At 43.6% G+C, this 27,586-nt stretch overlaps 1 protein-coding gene across 1 annotated transcript in view; it reads right to left on the minus strand.

Annotated features, from left to right (window-relative positions):
• Nucleotides 1–27,586, minus strand: part of b4galnt4a (beta-1,4-N-acetyl-galactosaminyl transferase 4a) — a 142,301-nt gene that overhangs the window by 67,066 nt on the left and 47,649 nt on the right. Inside the window, exon 2 of the mRNA XM_035156042.2 lies at nt 26,256–26,368. Within this exon, the coding sequence (XP_035011933.2) occupies nt 26,256–26,368 (113 nt within the window). The remainder of the gene's footprint in view (nt 1–26,255; nt 26,369–27,586) is intronic.

Here is a 27,586-nt window from a genome sequence, read left to right on the forward strand (position 1 = left end):
TACTGACAAGGTGCTCCAGGAGCTTCAGGAGCAGTGTTTTCTGTGCGGGTGAGGAGCTCTCCACAGACTGTGGCCTTTTTACATTGCACAAAGCAACACAAAAAACCCTGAATAACACACTAGAGGAGAGACAAACCTGAAAAAGCATCAGACGTCTCCTTCAAAACAGGAATCCAGCATCTGAGTTGCAGCCTTATGCTTCGCTGGCTGTGCTGCACGTTTTACTGTCCGAGCAGCTAAACGCATTATTCTGCATCTCGCAAAGGTTTGGAGGAGAACGAGGATTTAAGAAACAAAGGTTTAATATCCACGTTAGGTTTTTCTGTGCAGGCTGACTACAACTGATGGGGTCTGACGTGGGGCAGCTGGCGAACAGAAGAGGCAAACAGTCGACTGCCAGTCATCGTCCACCTGCTTGGTTTTCAGTCCGACCAAATCAACACTGAACCAGCTGCAGGGAAACTGAGGTGGAAGACAGAGACGGACGGACAACTCTCTCATGAGACGCTTCACAGTGACCAAATCATCTCGGTTGTGCCATTTCTTTATCCATTTTATCTCAGGTGCAGATAAATGTTATTTTTTCGCTGACCTTCCAACTTTTTTATTTGAAGCACACAATCCCATCAGCACTGGGCACAATGTCCTCGGAGCACAGTCACAAATGGAAAAGCACCTGCATGGATGCTTTTTGGGCAGAGCACTTTCAAAGATGTAAAAAAGGCTAAACTTTTTCAGAAACAAATCATATAACGTCCCTTTAGGCAAATGGTGGAGAAAAGTTTTTTTCATCCAGGAGGGTGGAGGTGGATTCTTCCGACATAATCAATAAGAATAAACCATAAAGGTTGTTTTTTATTTGTGAATGCATTCAGTTCATTTAGAGCTGTGTATTTCCTGCAGTTGTAAATAGAAGAACATTACACATTGAGAGAGCCTGTGTTTAAAATCAGACAAATGTCAGGAACATCTGGCGAGTGTTTGCTCGTTTCGCTCTGCAGTTTCCTGTTTGCACAAAAATGCTAATTAGCAAAACAACCAGCAGGTTCGGATGGAAAGTAGCAGAGGCTAATCTGCCTGTCTGCTCGTTTGGATTAAATCTGTAAATCACATGGTAAGTAAGCGCTTGAGCAAAGAAATTCACTTGTGCCACCTGCAGGCAAAGGATTTTAATATATTTGTTTAGTACCGAGGTTGTATCGTGTGTGTATGTGTTTGAAATTCTAGTTTGCATTCTTTCTGCGGGTGTTAAAATGGCACATCAAGTCTAAACTCGTGCTTTTCCTATAGGTGACGCGAGGTCGTAGATATAAAACTGTTTTGAAAATAATTTAAAATGGTGGCATGCCAATTTCCTGAGGTGCATTACTGTGATGAAAAGGTCTTTGTTGTTTTCTCTGAACATAGCAACAGTATGTCTGCGTGTTGTGTTAGTATTTATGTGTTGAGAATGTGTGTATAACACTGTGTGTTTATCGCACACAACAGAACCTCAGCACCCAGGACATTAACGACTCTGACTTTAAAGTTAACAGCTACCCTGACCTAAAGCCAAGGGTGTAACATGAGGTAACTCTCCATTCACACACAGACACACACGCACACAAACTCCAGTGGAGTAGAACAGGAAATGTTGAGCCTTCAGTCTGGAACATATATAAAAATGGGCGACTCGCTCCACTTCCTCCACTTCATCTCAGTAAAATAATATAAAACGTCCAAGGTATCGAAGTCCCGACTGTTCTCAGGCCAGTCTGATCTGTCAATCACAATGTTTCACCCCGTTTCTATAGCATGAAACAACTCATTGAAACCACTTGGAGAAACATCAGTTTGATTAGAACCACTTAAAATGACAGAAAGCGTCTTTGAGAAAAAAATCATTCATATGTTGATCTTTCAGTTTGGTCCATGTCCCATTCACTAACATGGAGGAGGCGGAGGAGTTTATGACCTTTACTGTAGCCAGCAGCCAGCGTGCGATTGAGATGATTTGGCCCACACATTCTGACATACTCTGTAACTTTCATACTGCAAATGAACAGATAAGAAGGAAACACATTGGCAGACGGACTCAAAGCTCTGAAATTATGAAAACCTCAAATCCATAGCTGCACTCCCAAATGAATGTGTGCCTGTGGCTGTATACCTTTGCTGCTGTGCGCACTTAGATGCTCAGCACACACCTGCACGCTCATTTATACACTTCATTATAATAAAAACTGGCTTCAAGGGGAACTGCTGCAGACAACAAGTCTCACAGGAGGTGGTCGTGTCTAAATTATCTTTGATCTCAAGTTAAGAGAACAGAGGATGAGGACCCTGACTGCTATTATGGAGATTGTACAGAGATTAGCTATGCCTACAATCGATCTTCTTATCTTACCCCAGGTGAATAAATTCACTGAAAGCAACGCTCTCCAACATAAAGTCCAAGGGTCTGTTACCTGCACTGAATGTGTTAAGAACAAGTGATAAGGTATAACACAGGGAGTCGGTCATTATCACTGAATACATTTTAACAGCGTGGCTCAACAGCCTATTGCTGAGATAATATGCTGAGTTTATTACAACAATAAAAACATTATCTGAATAAAAGGATTAAATATTAAAGTAATTATCTGTGTAAAGTAGAAAAACACTACCAATACCTTACCTGTAGACATGTGCAGCAGTGGAAAATACACACATCTCTGCTCTAACAGGCTTTTTGTGTGTCATAGCAAGACAAGCAGAGCTGTAACCAATAACACTAACAATGGCTCCGTGTCACTTAAGTGTCCCAGTAAACCGGGCCAATGCCAGCGCACACAATTATCAGTGTCCGTCACCGGCACCGCTGCCATCTAAATAGAATGGAGCCATTAGTTACACCTGTATTTGACAAGTCAAAGCTTCTGCTGTGAGAGAGGTCCGTGGGCGAGCTGTGGTTCTGCTATCAGTCTGGAGCATGAGGGGGGGGGAAAGCGACGGGTACTGTGCAACGCTGCTGTTGCCGATTGACAATTACTGCTCATGGCTATTTTTCTTCCTGTGTGTGAGCGACAAGCAGAAGGAAGATGCATTTTCTGACGCAAAGGAAGAAAATGTTCTCGAACCAAACCGAGGGCAGTTTGCTTTGTCCTGATGTCTTGAGAGAGGACCATGGACTGGAATGTCCTTGCAATACTGTTATATTTTCTACTGTCAATACACACAGGGAAGTTTTGAGTAAACTTTCCATCCATCCATCCATTATCTATACCGCTTAGCCTCTTGAGGGGTTGTGGGGGGAGCTGGGGCCAATCCCAGCTGACATGGGGCGAGAGGCGGGGTGCAACCTGGACGGATCACAGGTCCGACATAAGCTGCTTTCAGATAATCTCCTGAAATGATCCACAGGGGCTGTACGTGAGAACACAAACGTCCCAGTCAGTTGCTGTGGACATTCTCCGTTGTTTCTGCCAGACCCTTGAAGTAAAAACTCCTGATAATGTCCGAATGAGCCAATGTGAGAATACAACAGGAGACCCTCCAGAGGATTGACCTCAACGATGGTCTGCCTTGATGACCTTTCAACTTTCAGAGGTTTTCCAAAGAAAAACAACCATTCAAATTCATACCTACGATCAATTTGGAATCTCCAAATAATCCAACCCCAATCTGCATGTCTTTGAACAGCGGGAAGCAGTCAGAGAAAAACCCACAGAGAACATGCAAACTCCACAGACAAAGTCCTTGGCTGAACCGGGATTCAAACCGGGAACCTCCTTGCTGTGAGGCGACATCGTTAACAACCACAAAACTGTGGCGCCCTTAACTACACTTTGCAAAAAGATTTGTGCGATAATGTGTATTCAGAAAAGCTTTGTAATCATAAATCCAGCCGTGTGTTTAGGTGCATGCAGTTACATTAAGATCTCACAGCGAACCGGACAAATTGACTGTGTAATGTGTGTTGAAGAACATTTCACAAGTAGAATCTGTGATATTTAGCTTCGTTACTGTCAGACCAGTTTCTGCTGACCAGCACTCTTCAGCTCTCTGTGTTCCTCCCTCCATCCTTCGTCCCTGGTAATTTCCTCCCCTCTTCCTCTTTATTCTCTACTACAAAAGAACAGATAATTAAGTGGGAACCAACTTTTTCTCCAAGGTTAGAGAGAGAAATTAAAGCAGAACAGAAAATCACCGTCTCCCTGACTAAATGCATTAAAATACCACTTATTATGTAAGCCCTTTAAGTGCTCTTAGGAATATTTGCCAAGCCGAAGTCTTGTATAGCACAACTAACCAGGATTAATGGTCGCAGCTATCTAACAAATCCCATCCTTTGCTTTTCCTTCCAGGCTAAAAACTATTTTCTGGAGGAAACAAAGAGGAGAGAAAAAAACGTTGATACCTCAAGCTCATAAGAAAAAGTTCCAATGTGGAATCTGGAAATAAAAACAGAAGCTGTCGTGGATGGAAATAAACAAGAAGGTTAAAAAAAAAAAAAAAAAGGAGGCTTCAATTTTCTCGACTTTGCTTTGTTGGAGTGTTTTTAATTTGGGAGAGGAGCCAGTGGGAGACGGCAGGAGATGAGAAAAGCTTGTGGCCACACCAGATTCACCGGACACATTTTCAACACCTCACACAAACAAACACAGCCATGTGTCATCACAGCTTGTGGCACCAGGGGATGACTTTTTTTTTTTTTTACGTTTTCGATTTTTACATTTTCATCTCGTCCCCATCATTTATTTTTGCTTCCTTCAAAAAATAAATGTCCTGTCTACCTTTTTCGCTTTGAGAGAATTTCAGGCTCCGTCTTTCATCTTAAAGAAAAACGGTCCCTCGGTTCGCTCTGCATCCTCGCATTGGATGTCATGCATGTGAAACTAGCGTGTGTGTTTCAAGTGACCAGCATTTTCAAACACCTGCTCGGCTTCCCGGGAAACGCACACACTCTTCTCTTGGCTCCCGGAGAGTCTCTCTCCTCTATAAGGTCCTGTCAGCGCAACTCAAACAGACACGAGCAGCTTTGAGGAGGAGGCCTCCGGTTAATAAACTGTGTCAGAATGAATGTCTCTGCAGCTCTCACCTCCTCCGCACACTTCATCAACTGCACACCTGTTCAAAGCGCTCGCATCCACCTGTAGCTCCGGTCTCTGCCGTCTCCGTCAAAACACCAAAAACTGTCGACGCCTCACTGTGTCTTTTTCCTCCCATCTCCTGCCTTCTGTGTTGCTCCGTGTCATCTGCGAACATCCCTTATTCCCCCCTGTCAACAAGAGTAATTAAAATTGGCCCCGGTGCTTTGTGTTTAATGTCCCCGTCAGCCGACTGTAACCTTGGAGACACTTCAGAGCAACGTGCTGCCACCGTTTGGCCCATGAAACGGCTCTATCTCATTGCCAAGTCACGCTGCACATGGCTGAACCGAGGTCACATTTATGCAATTTTATTCATAAAATTCTAACCTGGCTGGAAAGGCGGAGCAGCGATGAGCACTGTGGAGCGGCTGGGGTCTTTCTGTGTGGGTTTTCTCTTCCTCCCACAGACCAAACACTTGGCAGCTCTAATTTGCCCTTAGAATAGTTTTTTGTCTCGGCCCTGTGATGGACTGTCCAAGGCTGGGATTGGCTCCAGGCCCCCTGCCACCCTCAAAGATAACCACACAGAAAACTTATTGTATGTAACGTATTTCTTTGCGTCACTCAAATTTCCGGGACATTTCTGTCGTCTCGTTAAAGGATCAAAGTGTGGAAAAAAACGTCTCTCCTAAAAATAGGGCAACATTTCCAGCATAACAAGAATGAAAATGTCAGAATGAGTTCTGGTACGACACTGACAGTCAGGACACTGTGCAAGTTTTCTTATGGCACATATGGTATTTCTTATAATGACAGCCTGGTTGGTTTGGAGAAGACAATGTGCGGCTGCTGTTTTGTATTTTGTGTCAGCTTCACGTGTCAGGAGGGTCTGAAATTAACCTTCTGACTCAGCGGCCAAGTTGGCAGGGAGATGAAAAAAAAATCCACCAGTCGAGCGAATAGCAAACTGTCTTTTTGTCCCACATGTTTGTTTCAGTGTTTCACTGAGATGGTACAGTGGTTAAAAACTAACTTAAAGCAACCAGAGCATATCGGGGGGAAAAAAAGCTGTTAATAAATGAAAGAATGGGTTAAACTTTAAAAGTCAAAAATTCTTAATCTCAAAATAATTCTTACTAAAGATTACATGAGGAGGTTCTCCAGCTGAGCCCGGGACACAGGAACACAGACAACATGACACTTGATGTGTTTATGGTCATGTCTGTACTTAAACCTTTGTGAGGACCATTTTAAGCATAGAGCCCTACAGAGTGAGGACATTTTTGGAAAGTGAGGACATTTTGAGAGGTCCTCACTTCTCAAAGGGCTGTTTGAGGGTTAAGACTTGGTTTTAGGGTTAGAATTAGGTTTAGGTTAGGGTTGGGCATTTAGTTTGGATGGCTAAGGTTTGGGTAAGGGACTAGGGAATGCATTATGCCGATGTGTGTCCTCGCTAAGATATAAGTACAAACATGTGTGTGTGTTTGAAACTCTGACACAGGAAGCAGACAGAAGTAGAATGCCTGTAAATCAAAATCAAAATCAAAATGTATTCTCCTGAGATTCTCCTGCAGAGTTCGGACCCTGGCTTCAGCGAGCCTGTGTCGTGAACCACTTCCTTTTACCCCATGTCTAAAAAAAAATGACAGCATTTTAGGTGCTTGCTGATATAAACGGCTCATTTTATCACCTCTGCACTATTTTGACACTTGGATTGTCTTTTCTGCCTCACTTTCACATTTCATCATTCTGCCCCTAACCTCTCTGACATCAGCTCTATTTCAGCAACCACACTGCAAACTCGCAACCAATTCTGCGGCGTGGGTATTCAGTGGCGTCGGCGCACGTTAGTGGAGATGGATGGCTGCGAGAGAAGAATAATGAATCTTCATCATAGTCCGTCACTGTTTCACCCACAGTCTCACGCTGCTGCTTTGTCTTTGTTTGTTTATGTATCTGCTGGCTCGGTTCCTTCTGCCCATCCTTACTTGTCTTTTCTGTCCATCCATCCATCCATCCATCCATCCATCCATCCATCCATCCATCCATCCATCCATCCACCTGTCCGTGCATCCAGGACGGAGGTGGAGAGGTAATTTATAGCTCATTCCAGGACACTGCTCGCAGCACGCCCACGTTGTTCTGGAGCCTCTGTCCCTATGAAGCAGGTGCGTGGTCGTGATATCATCTACCTGCAGGCGTCTTGTCAGATCAGAGATGACATACACTGTGCACACCCCCACCTGTAGTACGGTGTGAAGAATCTTCAGCACACCCACACACTGCAGGACACCGCTCACGACTGCAGTACAGAGATTTTACAAACGCACACATTGTCAGAGACCCCGTATTTAAAGAATTTGGCCTTCGCTTCACTTCACGCTGAAGATTATATAAGTATTTGTGAGTAATTTATGTCCTTTCCTGCATTAGATCTCAACTTACTGACACAAATTCCTTAGAAATGTGGTTATTTTCTTTCTTTATTACATTATTGCAGAGTTTCCTGTGGCAGAGGAGGAGAGTGATTGGCTGTGACAGCGGCCGCTCGGGGTCAACTCCTAATCTCACTCTCTAAATCGGTCTCATCAGCTCTTGCGCTGCTACTGTGTCCATCACGTCTACGTCCAATTTTGTGTGTCTGGTGTGCGTCCATCCACCAGCCTCTCTTGATTTCTCTCTGTTTCCTCCTCCCCCGCCTACAAAGAGACATAAAACTCAGGGAATAGTATAACGGGTCATTTAACATCTATAATATACAGTCTTGTCTTTTATGGCTGTTGGTGTACTACAAACCTTGCTCCACTTTCTACATCTTTCTGCAGTACAATTACAGTTTTTCCACATAAGTGCTCACTGTTATCTTTTTTGTGTTTCATCCTACATTTCACACAATTACAGTCGTGTAAAAGGATCCAATCGCAGAGCACTCGGTCTCTGTAAATGGAAAGGATGGAGGATTTCCAATGGGTTGCTGTCCTTGTGGTTTTTACCACACAGCATGGGCGCGCAGTGTGTGATAAGTGGACTTATCCTTCATTGTTGGAGCTTTTAATTATCCTAGATGTTTGGCCTGCACATTGTTAGTCTCCTTCAGCTGTTTGCCAATTTCCATTTTATCCATTTAACCACAGACAGCACATAGACCTCGACATAAACCTCCTGTGTAAACAAAGCTCTTGTGGTAGCATTAATTACAGCAACATAAAATCTTTTGATGAATCCTCTTGACCGTGAGGGAGACTTGCTGCATACAAAAAGCTCCCGAGCACCGGCCACTGTGGGTTTGCACTCACACCCCTGAGGGCGTATTGTGTGTGTGAGACTCATCGTCAATAATGAAAATGATGCCTGGGGTGATTTAGAAGTGGTGAAAACAAATAAAATGATTAATCTCAAACAAAGAAAAACGATGCTTTGCACCAAATGTAGCTTCTATTTCCCACTCGTAGCCGCCTGCTCAGGGATGGGTGAACAGAAACAATTAAAAACAGAGGCTCAAGTGTTTAAAATGTCTGAACATGTTAATAAACGTCTTTCTTTGGGGGTCTAACTGTATTTCCATTCGTTGCCAATAATTGTTTCATCATGACAAGAGTGTTCCAACTGAAATATATGTAGTATAAAGAGCTTCAGTCGATAAACTGATGCGATACGACATTTTCTTTCCACTTTCTTTAACACTGCAAGATAGGATCAACATTTTCCTTGATTTCTCAGAGAATAATTCATGGATCTTCCAATCCCATTAGTATTTGGCCAGTACATGTACCATAAAGAATCATTATCTGTAGTAGTCACTCTGACTCATCCCTAGTGTATATTTTTATATGTGATGATAATAACCTTGAATTTGACCTTGAACATGATGTCCCTCTCTGTCAATTTAGTTAACCAAACCTTTAATGCACACACAGTTCGAGGAGAAGTCATTTCAGGATCTCTGGATTTTCAATCTTGAACGAGCACATAGACCAGACACTCACTCATACTGCACCATCGATTCCTAGATTGCAATTAACGTAGTGTTGCTACTGTCCGGTCAGGCACAAATTGAAAAAGCCAATAAAAATTGGTTTTCTCCCGCCAGCTGCCATCTCACAGGAGACAGAAATGGCCGCTCCGGACCCGCGCGCGTGTCTCTCAGCCAGAAGCATTGACCTGGATGTCGATATATGTGCAAACTTCCTCTGGATCAAGTGAGAAAAATCAACGCGGCAGGCTGTTTAATGACAGAATAAATCCCAGAGGACGCTTAAAGGAATTGATATCCTGACAATAACAACAGAGGCAGAGAAAGGCGCTTCAGCAACTCGCCGTGTCTGCTGCAGTAGATTAATAGACTACTTAGTCCACCTGTTTAGGCCATTACCCCAAGCAGGAAGAGAAAGATGAAGAATAATCACCTTCTCTCATTTATCTCGGCTGATTCATAGTCCTGGTCAATGTTTTTTTCTCTTAAAGTGCTGCTACGACGTGCAAGTAGCACATCGAGTGGAAATGATTGGAGGAGCTGGTAAATGAGTCTTGTTTCATTTATTAACTACTCACAAAGACTTTTAAATGTCAAACTTAAATATTGTTCCGATGGATTCACTTGAGGTCGACCAATAATGGTGATTTAAAGGCCGATAAAGTAAAGATAGTTTGGAGGATAAACAATGTTGACTTTATAAGAAACTGTAACTTTTAGTTAAATAAATAAATAGGCAAATGATTAAATAATAATTCTGGATCACTGATAATCTAACTCAACAATGGCTCAACTAAAAATCTCTTACAAAATACATACATTATAAAATATATTAACTTTTATCTCTTTACTATCTATTAAAATCTACATAAATGATGTAAGTTACACTTTAATACAAAGGAAAATATGTTGCAGATGTTTTCTTAAGATTACTGCATGGACCCAACCTTAAGTAAAGTTAGGTTTCCAAAGTTAGAAATAACTAATTATCCTGATAGAAGCCCTCTCGGTAATTAGGCCTATATTTTTTTCTTATCTTGCATGATGCATTCTACTTCTGCAGTAATTGAACTGGCTACTTTTAAATACAAGGTTTTTAAAGAACCGTTTTTTTTGTCACTCTGAAATGTCCAGAAGTGCGGCGCAGTCAAACGCACCGCAAGTGGCGATAAATCCGACAAAGTGATAAATTGTCTGACCTCTACTAATCTGAAACTGTCACGTTCAGGAGGTTATAATGACAACAAATATGATGGCATTATAATTATATCATTACGCTCTTGGGTAATGATGTAATTTTAACACAAATCCTGAGCATAACACTATTCTAAGCCCATAAAACGCTCTGAGATGAAGAGGAGGAGGTTGAGTGATAAGTGGAGGGTGAGTGAGGAAGAGCAGCAGAGAATGCAGAGACTGGAGCTGATATAAGAGGGTGAGGAGGATTGGATGAAGATGAGAGGAAGTGATGGGGGGGCTCTTCTATACTTTTGCTAAGGTTGGGGTTTAGGTGGTACCATGGCGTGGTGAGGCAGGCACAGATCATATAAGGTTCAATCAGCAGGCTCCGAGTGTCTGGCCTCTGGCTGGACAGCATGGGGACAACAGAGATCAATGACGAGCATGAGGCCGACGGGCTGGTTCACCACAGGAGACGATACAATACGGACTGGAAACACACGCCAGCTCAATAAAGGGGGAAGCACTGGAAGCAAGGGAGAGAGAAAAGAGGAAAAAAGAAAGGTTTGATAGAGGGAGAGGAGGTAACGGTGGCACAGGAACAAAAAAACTAAAAAACAAAAGCTAAAAACAGGGAAACACAAATAGAAATGATGCCGCAACATAAGCAGGGAAACAAAGGGATTAACCTTTGACCTCAATTGTTTCTGTATGATAATAATCCGAATAGATTGATGCAGTGGGAGTGGAAGTCCTAATAAATCAAAATACTATTGTAATAGTGCAGCTGCACAAGCTTTGCATAGTACATATCCAGCAACACACATTCTATAGGTGAATACCTGACTCAGGCCTGATGAGATCACCATGGTATCGAAGTCCCATTGATGCACAGCACACAACCAATCCCGATTCATTCTCAGCTGTCAATCATGATGTTTCCTTACAGCATCAAATAACAAATTGAAACCAAACAAAAAATGGACACTGGGCTAAAATGGGCTAAAATGACAGAAACCATATTTGTAAAAAATGTACTCTACGTGAGATAGGACTTTTTAGTTTGGTCCATGTCCTATCCACTAACATGGAGGAGGCAGGGTTTATGACCTTTACTGTAGCCAGCCACCAGGGAGTGATTGAGACGCGTTGGCTTCACTCTTAGGGAGCTACGTTCAAGTCAGGCTTGGTTACTTTTCTCAGGCTCGGGTCAGACTAAAGATATTAAGCCCGTTCAAACGCTATTAACGTACATGATAGAACATCAATAAGTTACCTCCAGCCCATATCTCCATATACTGGTAAATATTTTGCGGACGTTTTTAGATGAAAGCGTGCAGACTGACAAAAAGGGGGGAAAAGAGACACTTAAAAGCTGGCACCTATAGAAAACTCTCTGGAGAAACACGAAATCCCCCTCCAACTCTTCAAAGATACGGCACTCGCTCCAACTCAGGCAAACGGGGAATACTGATGAAAGCAGGAAATCTTCCCACGGGAATGTAAATGGCTTTGCTCCTCCTCTTCCTTAAGAACACAACATGCCCAAGAACTTTGTCTCCGATTCAATTACTCACATCACTCCATCCAGCCATTCGTCTATCTATCTACCCGTGGCCATACTCTGCCAAGTGCGTCCCTTATCTGCCTCTCGTCAAGTAAATGCCCGGGCAGTAGGAGATTTGGAGGAAAAAAGAGAGAGCGAGACAGAGTGCGCTCAGTTCTGTTGTTCAGCATTTTCCAGCATGCCTCTTATCCTGGCCTTGTTTCTATTGTTAACCGTCTCTTTGAGTCTTTATGGAGCAGAGAGAAAAATGGAGGTGGGCTCGGTTTTTGTTTCCCTTTTATCAAGTGGCAACAGGAACAGAACCTGCTCCTTTAAATCTGGCAGACACACACAGGCATCTCTCACACACTCTTCCACTGCCGGGTCACTTTTTATAGTCAAACCTCAAAAAAGCACTTAAAAAATTAAAATAATCTCGCTTGATGGTTGATGTGTTTTCATATGCAAAGCATTTGACTCATTTTGTTCTGTTCTCAAGGCCCCTGCTCCTCCTGTCTAACTCTGAAGATCCTGCATGACTGCAAAATAATGATGCAAGCTAAATTCTTATTCTGTTTTGGAATGAGTGTTGTGAAATAAGTGTTGAGTGAGGTGCAGTAAAAAGTTGGTTGGTGAGTGGGGGAGGTGGTTGGTTGGTTGGTTGGGGGTAGATGGGTTGGTTAGGTGGGGGGGTAGATGGGTTGGTTGGTTGGTTTGGTGGGGGTAGATGGGTTGGTTGGGTGGGGGGTTGGTTGGTTGGTTGGGGTAGATGGGTTGGTTAGGTGGGGGTAAATGGGTTGGTTGGTTGGTTGGTTGGTTTGGTGGGGGTAGATGGGTTGGCTGGGTGGGGGTTGGTTGGTTGGTTGTGTGGGTTGTTTTTATGGGGGTTGGTTGGGGGGTGGATGGGTTGGTTGGTTGGGTTTGATGGGTGGTTTGTTGGCTAGGTGGGGGTGGTTGGTTTTAATGGGTTGGATGGGTTGGGTGGGTGGGGGGGTCAGTCGGTCAGTTGGTTACACAAATTCACTTAAAGTAAGTAAATTGTCAACAGAGTGATTATATGCAGTAGTTAGAATAAGTAAGAATATATATTTACCCTCAAATGCCACAATCAGATCAATTTCCATTTTCTTCAACTCATGTAACATCACTCAATACCAAAATCTATAAAGATGCATGAATGATACACTCGGCGGTTCGATCCCTGGCTCTGCATGTCGTCCGTGTCCTTGGGCGACACACTGAGCCCTGAATTGCCCCTGATGGCTGTGCCACTGTGTAAGTGACAGAGATGTGCTGTATACACGATTCTGACCCTTGAGTGGTCGTTAAGACTAGAAAAGAGCTAAATAAATTCAGTCCATTTAACATTATCCTGCTGAACTCGCCCGATTTCAAGAAGCCGGCAAAGTCAAAGTGGCTAAAACTAAAGTTGGCAAGAGGACACAAGCCGGCAGCGACTGCTATCAACAGTGACCAAAGCGAAAACGAGGATTATCCTGGGAATCATGACACTGGATGACAAGTCATTTGTTGTAGTTAAAGGAAAAGGTTACTAGTCGTGGTTAATTCATTTTATTTCTACAATAAAGCTCTTTCCAGTAACCTGCTGAATTTTCTCCAGAGGTCTGAAAAAGTAAAAGTTGATGTTTTATTAGTTTAATTTTCCATGAAGGAAAACCTATGAAAATGTTTGTATATTTTCAATTATAGTTCTTAGAAAAACAGAAAATCCTAATCTGCCAAAATCTGACTCGGCAAAACTTTTGATTAATTACAGATCCCAGCAGATCTGAGCAGTTCAGTCTAAAAAGAAGATATCTCATCAACAAACTCAAACTGAGATTAAAAGGCTGCTCAGAGGCTTTTTCCAGTCTGTGCCTCTTGGAGTGATTCACGGTAATAATTAAAGTCTACTGATATACAGCACAAAAGAGCTCAGATGAATTCAAATGAATAAATGCAGAGCCCGACTGAGCCCTGAGCAAAGTTAGTTTTTCCAATTCGAAGGTGGTAAATGGAAACATCACTGACGTAGACCTGATAACACTTTAGTAACAGTTAGTGGATGGTATTTGTGTCGCTGAACTCATCCATGGCTGCATTGACACAAGCAGGGATCCATCTCAACAGCATGAGAGAAACAACCCCATGGAGTGAGGGGGGTGGAGGTGAGAAAGAGAAACAGTCCAGTGTCATGTCAGTGTTCTGACCTGCTGACCTTCACCCAGCAGGGCTCCAGCATGAAACCGAGCGGAAACAGCAACCAGCCAGACAGTAACAGCTTCGCTGGGACCAGTGCTGGAACAAAGCCACCTGGTGGGAACCAGAGCGAGGGCAGCAAAGAGTTTCAATAGAGTCTAAAAGGATTGAGAGGGATCCCGCTGTGTAATTCAGATCCTTTCTATCTGGGATGTTGATTTTGAGAATATTCCTACAGAGCGTCGTGCCCGTTTGTGTGCATGTACAGTGCACTGCAGGAGCACAGCGAGCTGTGGGTTTACAGAAACACGTTTCCACACTGTTGGCCCCTGGTCACCAGCAGCAGAGTATGAAGACAGTGCCGGCCTCAGTGCCGGAGCCCTGTCTGGGAGTTTATTGCAGGCCCGCGGCTTGGACCTCCAGCATCTGCGACCCAGCACCGGGCTGACAAATGCCTAAGAGGTGATGGTGAGAATGAGTGAAAGCGGCGACGCACCCGCAGGAAAAACAATTTGGGACGAAAAACCCTCAAATAGCCTCCTGCAACAGAGCTGTCAGAGCTGTCAACACCCCGGGCTGGAGGACTGACAGGGAAGAGTTCACTGCCTGTGGCGCTGTCGGAGGCTTGTGGCTAAACTAAGCAGTCTGACATGAAATTAAGTACATTCAACGGAATAAATTAATTATCAAGAGGACACACATGAAGACACAGGGCCTCATTTATAAAACCTACACACAGTTTTCCCCTCACGATCAACTGGAAAATGTGAGCACCTTGGCAAAGTCTTCGCCCCAAAACAGAAATTGTCACTGCAAAATCCTTAATGAATATTGATGTGAAAAGACATCAGGATAAAATCTGGGTGAGGGAGAGCAGACTGTCCTGAATCCTGCCACCTGCCACATCCTGGCATCATCCTGGCATCTCAGCAGCTGCAGTGTAGGACGCAGAGTCAGTAGCATCCAGGCTGAGCCTCTCCTCAGTCAGGAGGGGGAGAATGTGATGGTGAGACAGCGCTGATGAAATATGGAGGAGAATTTGAAGACGAGGCTTATATCTTTTACAACTGGAAGGGGGTTATGGAAAAGTCACGGCTCACGAACACCAGCACAAATGACAAAGCTGGTTTGGATGTTTGTGATAAGTTGGATCTAATAAGTAACATGTGATATGAAGATGGATTCAATGTTTAATATAATAATATAAATATATAATAAAGAACAATTTAATTAAAAAATAAGAATTAATTATAAATGATTTATTTTTATACTGGTTTTCATAGCTGTGACCATCATTACCAAAACTGCTTTAATTTAATTTCATATCTGCGCAAACATCCATCATTACACAGCGACACCATGCATGTGCACAACGACGGTGTGTGTGTGCTCCAATAGTTGAAACTGAAAATGAACAGTTTGAAGGTGATAATTTCGTATATCACCTTTGTTTTTCATTTCAAAGACAATTGGCTTAAAGTACCTAAAACATGATGATTAATTAATTGTAACTGTGAAAATGTGATTTAATATATTCAACACTTTTTACAGGAGCTGGATTATTCTGGTACGATTTACATGTGGCTAAACCTCTGTGCCGACAAGTTTTTTGCCCCACTGAGAGAAACACTAACTCTTGTTAGTTTCCTGTTAAGATCCAAATAACTCTGTCACTTTCGATTAATCTCAAATGGAATAATAACAGCACAACAATGTCTTTTTGCCTTTTCCTGTCCCTCTTCTGAGCTGCTACAGATCTGAGCACCAGTCGCCTTCTTCAGGGCTGCTGCACACCCGAGGATAATCAGGCCCATTTGCCCCTTCTGAAAATGGCGGGGGCGTTTCCAACCGGCGGCCAGTCGGAGCCAATTATCTGCCCAAATAAGTGTGAGGTGTTTACAAAATAACCTTAATGCTACCGATGCTAATGCTCCCCGATCTCGAATCGTAAATATCAAATGTGTTTATTTATTGGTTGCGACAGAGAACCCACAGCAGCCGATGAGAGTTTTCCACACTCCAGTTCAGATAGTGAACTGGAGAAATAGTTTCCTACAAATGGCAGGTGGGTGGTCTTACTTCTGGACAAAATCGTCCAGTGTGTGTTCTGACGATTAAAAGATAAAAAAACGGTTAAATCTGTCATTATTTCAGTTGGTTTCTCATGTTTTTAAAATCGCTTAAAATCCACTACGTGCCCCGAGCCTCAATGAGGTGTCATGTGACCAAACCCGACCACATCTGTGCTTATGAACTGTGGTAAAACGACCACTTAACTGTCATTTCTTCCTCGAGCTGCTCAGGAAGAACTGACCCGCCACATCTAAAAGCTCTGAGTTCATGTTTTACAGCTTAGTGCCCAGCTCACTTAGCCACAGAGAGGAACCCATCGTGCTGCCTCTATTATCTGCCATTTATACTGTCAACCTGTAGCTGAGCTCTCAGAGGCCAGGTTTGGCAGTGACGTCCTTAAGTGTGGAAAAAAAATCTAACTAAACATTTTTAGTAACAGATGACACTTGAGAAAAGTGGCAGAAAACATAAGCGTGCAAGCTCCGTCAGCCGGGGGGGCGCTCAGGCTGATGTACCAAATGCCTCATGGGAGATCTATTTCCACTTGGCTGCAGAGCCAATCAGGTGAGGACCGTGTCAACCAAATGTCAGACATGAGGACACTGAGTCACCATGGATTTATCACCAGGAACTGAACTGCTCCCTGACGCTCCCTTTTTTTAAATCCCTGACAACATTCAAATGTGAAAATCAACGTAATGGATACCCGGAAAATAAGTAATGTCTCACTAATCTCCGCGGTCAAATCAAAATGTCAAACTGTGCAATTACACTGTGACTCTAATCCCCATGTTTGGGTACATTTACAGATTACATGGAGCATAACACGCAGCTCGTAGTCACAGCATTGTCTCGCCGCAGTCGAGCCCGTGTGGTGCCGCCGAGTGTTTTCGAGTGTCGCCGATCAGCCGTGTGTGTATTTACTGGGCCCTCCGCGCTCGCCGCTCCTCATCACTCTCAGGGAACACTCCAGGTGCCAGCGCCGGCTTTGTCCCGTCTCCCATAAACTCAGAGCAAGGCCAGAGCGATGTACGGCGGCCACATTTACAGCCCTGAAAGCAATTGGAGGTTAACAATGAGGCCCGGCTCCTGCGGTTTATGAGCTGCTGCAAAATTGCCCCTATGATTAAAATCTCCGACAGGTGAAAGACAATGGCACGGCCCTTTCTCTCAACCCTCCGTGAATTATCTACTCAGGCTTATCCCCCCCCTCCTCCTCCTCTCACCTCTCCTCTCCTCTCGTGTCCTCGCCTCTCGGCTCCTCGACCTTGATTTCAGGGCTTTATTGTTGCTAACTGGCCTTTTATTATCCACTGTCTTATCAATGTCTGGGAAAGTGCACTTTGTTGTTGACCTGCCCTTTGTATGTGTGCATATGTATGTATGTGTGTGTGTATGTGTGTGCAGAGAGAGAGAGAGAGAGAGAGAGAGAGAGAGAGAGAGAGAGAGAGAGAGAGAGAGAGAGAGAGAGAAAGAGAGATAGAGAGAGATGTTGTCGTGCTTGTGTGTGTTCAGCATCGACACACATGCTACAGGTGGATGTACAGTAACACTGCTGTTGGCCTCGCAGTGGAGGAGTCCTCTGAGAATTTACTTTTTAAAATGATATCAATGCCGTCATCAGTTCTGCTTACGGGTTCGATACTTTATAAAATCCTGATAAATTTTCTATGTGGGAAAACAATAGCCCTCCGAAGGTTTTCCTTAAATGAAGCACAAAAGATTTTACACATTCAAGTAGGTGGAGAGCTCAAGGAAGAACAGTTGTATGCAGAAAACTGTTCGTAAATCAAGACTTGTATCAAAACCTGCAGATGTTAATATGATGTTGAAAAACATGTAGTATAGAACTGTTTAGAAAAGCATACAAAATTGGAGAAATAAGGGAGGATATGTGTATCTTAGGTAATAAATAGACATCAATAGAAGTTAAGGGAGTTGGAAAGAACTGATAATGCTCATTTAAAACATTCTTACAGAAATGCAGCTACAATAACAACCTTACTGTTTTCAGGGCAAACTGGAGAAATAAAAAATGCAACCAAACCACCAACATATTTTCTACGATTGTCTTGTCATCAGAGACCATTGGACTGTACACAATGCCCGACACTACACTTATACATACACTCTAGAAATTAAGACTGTATATTTTGGGTTTAAGAATGGTTGTAAAGAGATACATATTTAATTCGTATACTGGTGGTGGCTGGTAAAATAACAGACTCTTCCCAGGGAATGTTTATCACAGGAGAGTCCAGCTCTATATAAATGCAAGGCAGAAAATTACAATGGACATTTTGAAAATGGAGAAGATGAGGGGGAGGCATAACGTGGGTTTAATATACTGGAACAATTTGCTGCGTACTGGGAAAAAAGGATTAACTACATAACACTCTATAGGCCTGACTTTATTTTCACAAGTCAATAATTTTGTTTGAGAGAAGAGATTATTTCTTATTTGCCTATTTTGTTTTCTGTACCTTTCCTAACACATATTTTAAGATTTGTGACAAACATGTTTTATTTTGTGGATATTTGATTGATGCTGAATGTCAGTATAAAATAAATTTACAAAGACAAATGACTTTAAGCACATTGCTGGAGTTTCCACGCTTACTTAATAGACATTAAAACCAGCATTGTTTCCCACAGGTTGGTGGGACCAACCCTTTTTTTCTGTCCCTGCAATTTGCAGATGACAATTTGGAACCTGTTCTTGATTCTGAAGCTGCTTCAAACACGTCAGAACTTGCAAAAGTGTAGAAGTGGTTTGAAGGAATGAACACTGAAAGCAGAAGAGTAAAGGCACGACACAACCCTTATCTAAAGTCAGGATCTGATTCAGCTGAGGGGATCGATCGTGACGCGGCAGTTTTTGCAGAAAATAGTTGGAGAGAGGATCGAGCGGACAGCTGCCAGTCAAACAGCTGCCGGACAGTCATTTTATCTGATACAGTCGGTGCGTTGTTTGAGCGCCGTATCGATCAGCTGACAACCGTCATTACAGCAGCTCCATTCACATTCTGTAGAGCAGAGCCGCAGCTCCGCCTCTGTCTGCTCCTGTCTGACCTGACCACACTACGGTTAGACCCATTACTACAGATTTTATCATACAATATATGGATATATTGCCAAAAATAATTGAATTACAATACATTGAAATATCTGCATATACTTTTAGGCTGTGTTGCCTGCCCGTACATAACCCACATGTGTTTTTTTTCCTCTTTCCTCTGTGTGTCCCTCTGAATAACCGTTCACGTCAACATCTGTGACGCAAGAGTTCATTTATCCCTGAATCAATGTTAATGACTCCCAGGTTCATCAGTCATCACCTCTCTTCTCGCCCTTTTTTGTCCTCTAGCCGGTTTGTGTCCCTCCTCTTTCACCTTCATCATTCATCCCCCTCATCAGGAGCGTGAGATGAAGGGGAGGACCCACATAAGCATTCTGCAACAGGCAGGAAAAGCAGGAAGCAGAGGACAGACAGACCTTATGTATGAAGAACACGCACACAAACGTATACACACACAGTCTCACATGCGTGTGTTAGTAACAATCGGCTTGAGGTGCAGAAACACAACTTCTGCTTTATATAACCTTAGTGTCAGGCTGTCAGACAAATTGGAAACCATCTGGAGGCTCCCCTGCAGCTGAGACGCACACTAACACACAACATGTGACAGTGTGAATCTATTGCAGGTTTCACCATGAAAAGCAGGTGGCCAGAGAGATATTCCATGTCTTCCAAAAAGAAGAAGAAGAAAAAAGTCCACCCTCCGTCAGTTCCTGCAATTGCCAACCCTGACACACTCTGTCAACTATTTAAGCTGCAATTTTAGTGATTTGCAGGCAAAGAAAGGTGCGCAGGCAAACATTTGCTGCTCAGCTGCCGCTTTTCACCGAGTCAGAGAGAAACATAATTACTTCCTCTGCAGAAGATCTCACTCCTCGTCCGCTCACCTCTCTGATTTGCTTTTGTTTCCTTCAATCAACTCCTGTCCTCTCTTTTCTCTGTCCCCTCCTTTACCCTTTAATGTGGTCAGTGGAAACAATCCCTCTGTGTTTCCTCTCTGCTGCTTTTCCATGGAGCAGGACACACTCATCAGGCTGCTGTCAGAGACATTAGAGGAGCTCAACAAAAGGAGGCAATATCTGTGTCCCTGACCCATATCACAGCGTATTAAACATCCCTCACTGTCTGTTTCTGTGCCTTTTTCTTTCTCTACTTATCCAAACAAAGCCATTTGCAGATGTGAACTCCAGATCTGGTGCTGCATTGGGGATGACTCATAATAAATAGAACTGCAGGTCTGACGGACAAATCAAATTTTCTGTACTTTGTTTTTCCACATAAAACAAACGCGGCAGGAGATGGGGTCGGATGTGGTCATATCCAGAAAATCCAGAAGAGGGGCGGCACCTGGGTGGAGCGTGCAGGAGACGGGACACACCGTATAATTTAAGCTGCAGAAATCATGTTTTCGTCTATGTCTTCTACGTGATTGGCTCCTCTTTTTCATCTGGAGATATTTGCATTACTTTTACATTTTCCAGACATTTTACGAAGGGAGCTGGAAGGAAAAGATCCTGCAAAATATTCAGAGCAACTGACACAGACACATGTGTTCTCACATAGAGCTCCCCCGAAAAAAATATAGATCAAAGGCCCCAAAGTTCAGCGCGAATCTGAGAGCAGAGACACTCACACGTCTGGTGTTGAGCTAATCTTTGACTATGAGGCCCAGAAGCTTGAACTACAGCTCTGACCTTTGGCACTGACATTTTCTAAGTGAAGGGCCGCTCTCTCTGGAGCTGCCTCACATTGACTGAAGGTGTCAATTACGTTGCTTTGGATTTCCGTGACGCGTTTAGAAATCGCTGAATGGGCGGCGAAACGTATATAGTGCGATGCATACACTCATACAGAATCACACACTCACAGACACTCAGAGGTCAAGCACTGCTGGAACAAAGACCTGGTAAATGGGCATGTAAATTATAGATGGGAGAGAGATGTGGTTATGGAGCCGAGCAGAAATGTCTTGAGGGTGTTATGCAAACGCGCATTTGAAAGGATATAACAGCGCTGGTTCCAAATAAAGCAGCGTTACAGATAAACATAAATGGAGCCCCGCCATATCCTCTACAGATCGTAAATCCAAATAAGAGCCCGCCCCCGTAGCGGCCAATTCTATCTCCTGTATTGTAATTGTGGTGATTTAGAGGATGTTTACTATCCAAGTATGAACACGGTTAATCTGAGTGATCACTATTGGAAGCAGAACCAAATCTATCAAACGCCGTTTAGGGAACAAATGACAAAGCAGGCGCTATTTAAATTCAACCAAGAGAGTTCCATAAACTTTCTGACACCTTTTAGTGACTTCAGCAGAATGCTTAGCGAACATTTGAGCCTTAATGCACGAGACTGACTCAATCCGCCGAGCTGCTTTTTCACTCCACCACAGAAGAGAAGCCCCAACGCTATCAGGCAGGTTTGGAGTTTGGAGGAGGGCTGTTCAGAAGAACCCCTGCCGACTCCCCTTCATGACTCTTATCTCTTCAAGCACATTTCCTAAAGCCGTCACTTAAATAGATTTTGAAGACGACTGCATTTTAAGGAATAAGATATAAAGTCTTCTTCTCTTGGCTATTCCCCCGTGGCTAGTCGACGGCCGCGCGGCGATATTGTAAAACAATTTGGGTTTTAACTTCCACTGTGTTTGGGTCTACAACTCAGCTACAGCTTGTGTGTGGCCAAGTACATACTGTGTATTGTGTGCGGTGTATTAGGAGTGTGTTACACTTTGTATCTCACCGCCAAATCTCTCAGTGATATAGTTACCGCTGCACAAGCAGTTCAGAATTCAGTTGCACTGTGATATAACACCAGAAAACACACTTTATGAGGAACACGCGTCCCATTCCTCTCAACACAGCCTCAGTTGTTTGTGGAGACGCCTTGGAAACATTGTTCTGACCTGGTATTAACATCCGTCCTGAGAAATGTCATCAGAAGAGGACAGTGATACGTACGTATATATTTGGTCACTCCTGTGACCAATTATGATCAGATCTCATTTCCCTGTTCTATGTGCAAATAAACACTTCATTTCTGTTTGCTAAAATCAAATTATGCTGTTTCTACCCAGTCTGAGAATAAGTCTTGTAAATGGTTTGTAAATAATCTGTATTTATAAAGAGCATTTCTAGTCTTGATGACCAGTCAAAGCTCTTTACAGTACAGTTTTTGCCATTCACCCATTCACGCACACATTCATACAGTGCATCTATGTGCAGCACTTTCTCTATGAGAAGAGGCAATTTTTGGGCTCAGTATCTTGCCCAAGGACACTTCGACAAGCAGGATGTGCAACATTGGGATCGAACTGCTGATCTACCCCCTAAGCCACAGAAAGATTGGACCTATTTAAGTTAAGTTTCAATCATATGTTGGTCAGGGTTGATATCCTGGCGGTGCAAGGCCACAGAGTACAAGTAACGTGCATCCCAGATTGACTGGATCTCAGGATGTGTTCAGGCCTGTACTTACAGTAGCACTGACCACTTAAGACTGGATAACTTAGAGGTGGTTACCAGTTCTGAATGAGGTCTTTGGGGGTGTAGTTCTTGTTGACATGATTACATCAAGTCATTTCTGCTGTTTTGTGTTTAGCCACACGACCGTATCGCAAAGTTCTACAGGATCCAGATCTGACAACTAGAAAAAGTAATTGTAAAAGTGCTGAACTCATCGACAGGTTCATGAAACCAATTTGAGATGACTTTTACTTTTGCGACATGGTGCATTATCATGCTGGAAGTAGCCATTAGAAGGTAGTAAATTGTGGCCATACAGGGCTGCACATGTTCAGCAACAATACTCGGATAGACTGTGGCATTTAAATCTCGATTGATTGGTATTAAGGGGCCGAAAGTGAGCCAAGAAAACGTTCCCTTCGCCATTACACCAGCAGCAGCAGCAGCAGCAGCAGCAGCAGGAGCCTGGACTGTTTACAAGAGGCAGGTTGGACCCATGGATTCATGCTGCTAATGCCAAATTCTGACTCTGCCATCTGCGTGGCTCAGCAGAAAAACAGACCCGGTCACCAACTGTCCAGTATTAGTGAGTCCGTGTCCTCAGGCTGCATCCACACGACAAATTTTAGCTTTAACACCCATTGCTGCTGCTGTGTTTATGCCAGCTGTCCACAGTACTCTCAGTCTGTGTAGTAGTAGTATATACAGGCAAAAACTGATATTTAAATATGGTATTCGTATCCTGATTGGTTCTGGTCAATCATGACTTAACTTAGAATGGTAAATGCAAACACTTGCTGCCATAGTAACACTTCCCCCTCATCGTCGGTCCAAGAAAAGAAATCCCTGCTCCTACTCTGCACCATTGCTGTTTCTCGTTTGTACTATTTTCTGTAACTGAGCAACCAACTGCAGAGAAGACAATCTGCTTCCTCTTCACACCAGCACACACGTGCCCGGTTGTATGGGAATGGTCACGTTTTTTCAGGTGTGTTAGAATGGATTTGAAATCTTATTGATGCAGTTAAAACACTTGTGTAGCCTCAGATGTCTGATCTTGGCTGACAGAGGAGAACACGATCTCCCACTGTTAGAGCCCATTCGCCTCAAGGTTTCGACGTGTTGCGCACACTTAGATGCTTTATCTCCTCACAAATTGGTTATCAGAGTTACTAGAGCTCCAACCGGTCTGGCCTTGAGTGGTGCAAAAAAAACTGAAAATCCCATAGATCCGTTTCAACCAGTCTGTGGGCAACAACAGTCACAGCACGGTCAAACTCAGTGAGATGTCTCCACACTCTGATGTTTGGTGTGACCATTAACTGAAGCTCCTGACCTGTAATAAAAGCTCACTGAGTATGTGTCCAATGCGACGGCCAGAAATGAACGTGAATATTCAAATTTGGGGCCCTATTGGGTGCTGTTTCCTGATTAAAGCCGAACAACACTGCTCTTAGACAAGAATCAGTGACACTACAGTTTATTCTAACTCATCTTAATTCACTCCACACACACAACAGCTTCTCAGGGACTTCCTTTATAGCCCTGTGTAATGATCCTCTCCAGCAGGCGGAGAGGTAAAAGCTTTTATTATCAAAATACTAATAACCAGATCCGATCCATCTCATTAATCTGTATCTGTGTGTGTGTATCTGTTTGCTCCTCAGCGGCGTGGGCCTCTTAAAATATCACACATTCCACCAAGCCGAACATGCGATGAACATTTAATTACCGCAGACGGCGAGCGCCCGCAGCCCGATTCTGCAGCACTTCAGGTAGTTTTACAGATAACGAATCCTCGGGCTGAATACGACTTCAAGGTAGACAGCCTGTCAGCATGAGTGGCAAGTGTGTGTGTGGGGGTGGAAACCTGGTGGACTGAGGCTGAGGAGGGGGGGGCTGGTAATAAATTGCGTGCCTCAAGGCCAAACAATGACTGGTAAATCTTCAGGGTTTTAAAAGAGTCTTTTTAACTTTAAAAAAAGCAGACAGGAAACATCCAGATATTGTTAAAGAGAGATCAGACCACAGTGTTTACGACTGCTAATGAGATAAAAAAAATGCTTTTTTTTTTTTACCTCAATGTGAAATTAAAATCTGTCTTCCTGTAGAAAGCAAACAACCAAAGATAAGCAATGGTGAATTAATTCCACATTTTCTGAATAACAGACCTTTAACCCAATTATCCCTTCCAGGCATGAATTAGCAAGAGATTTCTCTTTGTGATTCACCTCAGCAGACATTCAGATCAGAGCTGCAAACATTTGAACACAGACCGTGGCACAGATTCGGTCGTCGAGGTAATGACGGCAGTTTATCAGTATTTTTGGACTCAATAACAATCCCCCATTCAGACTGCTTGCAGGAACCAAAGAGGAGCTTGTCATTTCAACACACAGTTGGAGCTAAAGTGTTTCGCGCGTCCTGCAGATTCAGAAATTATCTGCGGGTCCAGAATTAACTGTACTTAATCATAAAATCCAGACGCTGTCGGGGGAAATAAGAATTAAAGCGTGAGATTGTCTCACTGGTTTACTGCTGCATGTACCAATACTAATGATCTCTGGCAGCGGTCCAAGCTCTGTCTCGTGCGCTGCTGCTGGATATCGGTCTCATTTTAATCTCAGCATGAAAACTATCACAGAAATGCAGCGATCGCTCGAGGAGGAAGTGAAAATGCATGAGGTGCTCACCGCATATTTGAAGTTATGGCCTCGCACTGCTGGAAACATTAATGGAGACATATTCAGCTCATATTCAAGTTACTAATTTTGATTTTGTGTTATTACTTGAAAAGGTTTCAGAAAACACATCACTTTCCTCAGACTGTCCATTGCTGCAGCTCCTCTCTTCAGCCTCTGTCTCAAACACTTGGTTTTAGCTCCTGTCTCTTTAAGGCCCCCCCCCTCCTGATAAAGCCAGCTAGCCCACTCTGTTGCTTGCTTTAACTGGCTTTGTTAGGACGCGTGCATTATGCAACTGGTGCACTGTGATGTCATAATGATGCAGAAGTATTGGCCAGACTACCGACGAATGTTTTCTGTGGAGGAGAGGAGCTCTTTGCTGCAGCCATTTGGCTTTTTAACTTTGCATAACTTTGTGTTTTAACTTTGTATAACACACTAGAGGAAAGGTGACACTAAAGAAGTATTGTGTGCCTCCTTTATTAAAAATGTCCCTGCAGTAGGTGGTGGACTGAGGCTACTGAAAAGTTTATAAACGATTAAACCTGTCAACAGATGTCTTTAATATTTAATCTTTAAGCAAACACCTTTACCTGCATCCAGATTTTTTTTCCCTGTTTCATCCCTAATCTCTTTGTCATTACGGAGGGAGGGGGCCGTCGTGTGCGGCTGCTAATCAGTGGGTGAGCAAAGAACCGAGCACAAAGATGATTATCATGATGCAGGCTGCAATTGTTGCATTCCTGATGAGCTCCGCCACACACACACACACACACACACACACACACACACACACACACAACAACACACACACACACACACACACACACACACACACACACACACACACACACACACACACACACTGTTGTTTAGTTAGAGGGATGAGGGTGGGCGACGGTAAGTGTGTTTAGGCAGGAACATTACATTAATATATACAGCCCAGAGTGGTGAGAATGGAGGAAGGAAGGAAACAAGCGAGCAAGAAAGAAAGAAAGACTCACTGCCGCCTCGTCCTCCCTGCTGTCGCTGGTGTCCTCACTCTTGTGGTGGCCAGCTGAGGAGCGAGTGTCCCTCTTGCGGCTGGCGTCCGTCCCCTCCGTCTGTCTCTCTCCATCTGGGCCAAGACGAAAACATAGACACTGATAAGAAAGCCAGCATGCACCATCATCTTCACCATTGTCACCGTCATCATCATCATTTCAATCATCATCATTAATAGGTTTACTGTCACTCTGATCTCTGTCAATTTCATCAACAGCAATAAATACAATAATGAATATATCTTCATGGTCAACAAAGATTTCCAGCGATCACTCACTCTCCCTCCAACTGAATTTCTCTACTTTAATCAAACCGAGGAAAAAGTTTCCACAGAAAGGGAGATTGGGTGCGAGGGAAAAATGAAACTAGAAAAGTGAAAGGAGACGAGACAGAAGAAGAAAAACCTGCAGGTGGGAAATGTGAAGGGAGGGGAGTGAAAATAGAAAAAGAAAAGCGGAGGGTTGGAGATTGAGAAATATAGAGAGACATAAAGAATAGCTTTTCTTGCAGTGAAGTGTTGCTGTTGGGATGCTGTCATGCCACAGATGGATTATGGGACTTTTGCTGCGCAATGATGACAGTTGCCGAGGCCGGGAGACAACAACCGGAATTTAAATCCACTCATTACGAGTGTGTGCATCTGTGCTCCTGTGTGTGTTTGTGCTTGTCCGTCACAGAGCATATGGTCAAAACTGCCATTTCTACTTGCTGCTAGCAAAACACACACGCACACACACAGTCATGAATGGTCAGACATGAGCACAATTCAGTACAGAGCAGTAACAGGATATTCAACACTTTATGAGACCGAGGTTATTTGGAGTTACAAGGACTGAACAGTTCTCATAAAGCTCCCTGCGAGGGGGTTTCTGCCTCTGCGGGCAGTTCATATATAAAAAGAGCGAATCCATACCCTATTCAATCCAATTTTCTAAATTTCTATTACACTGCATTCGATCCCATTTGGCTGACATGGTTCATGAATGCACAACATTGCCGCAGCTGAGATGAGGCCGCCGTAAAAAAGTGGCGTCTGTGCCATTGACTGCCCTATAAAAAAAGGTGGGGGAGGGGAGGGGGTAGGGCGGGTGGGGACGCTGTGGTGTCCCGAATGCATTACGCCGAAAGTGGTTCATTACTGTCTGGTGAGCAGAGGTGGCTGGAGTGCGCGCACGTGCATACAGCCGCACACTCGAGGCGGCGTGCACACACCCACACACACGCACGAGGGGATGGATTGTGATTAAAAGACAGAATGGGCAGAACGGGTGGCTATAAAGCATAATGAGTA

The sequence above is a fragment of the Hippoglossus stenolepis genome, chromosome 5 (genome assembly GCF_022539355.2).
Source record: "Hippoglossus stenolepis isolate QCI-W04-F060 chromosome 5, HSTE1.2, whole genome shotgun sequence".
Classification (NCBI taxonomy): Eukaryota; Metazoa; Chordata; class Actinopteri; order Pleuronectiformes; family Pleuronectidae; genus Hippoglossus; species Hippoglossus stenolepis.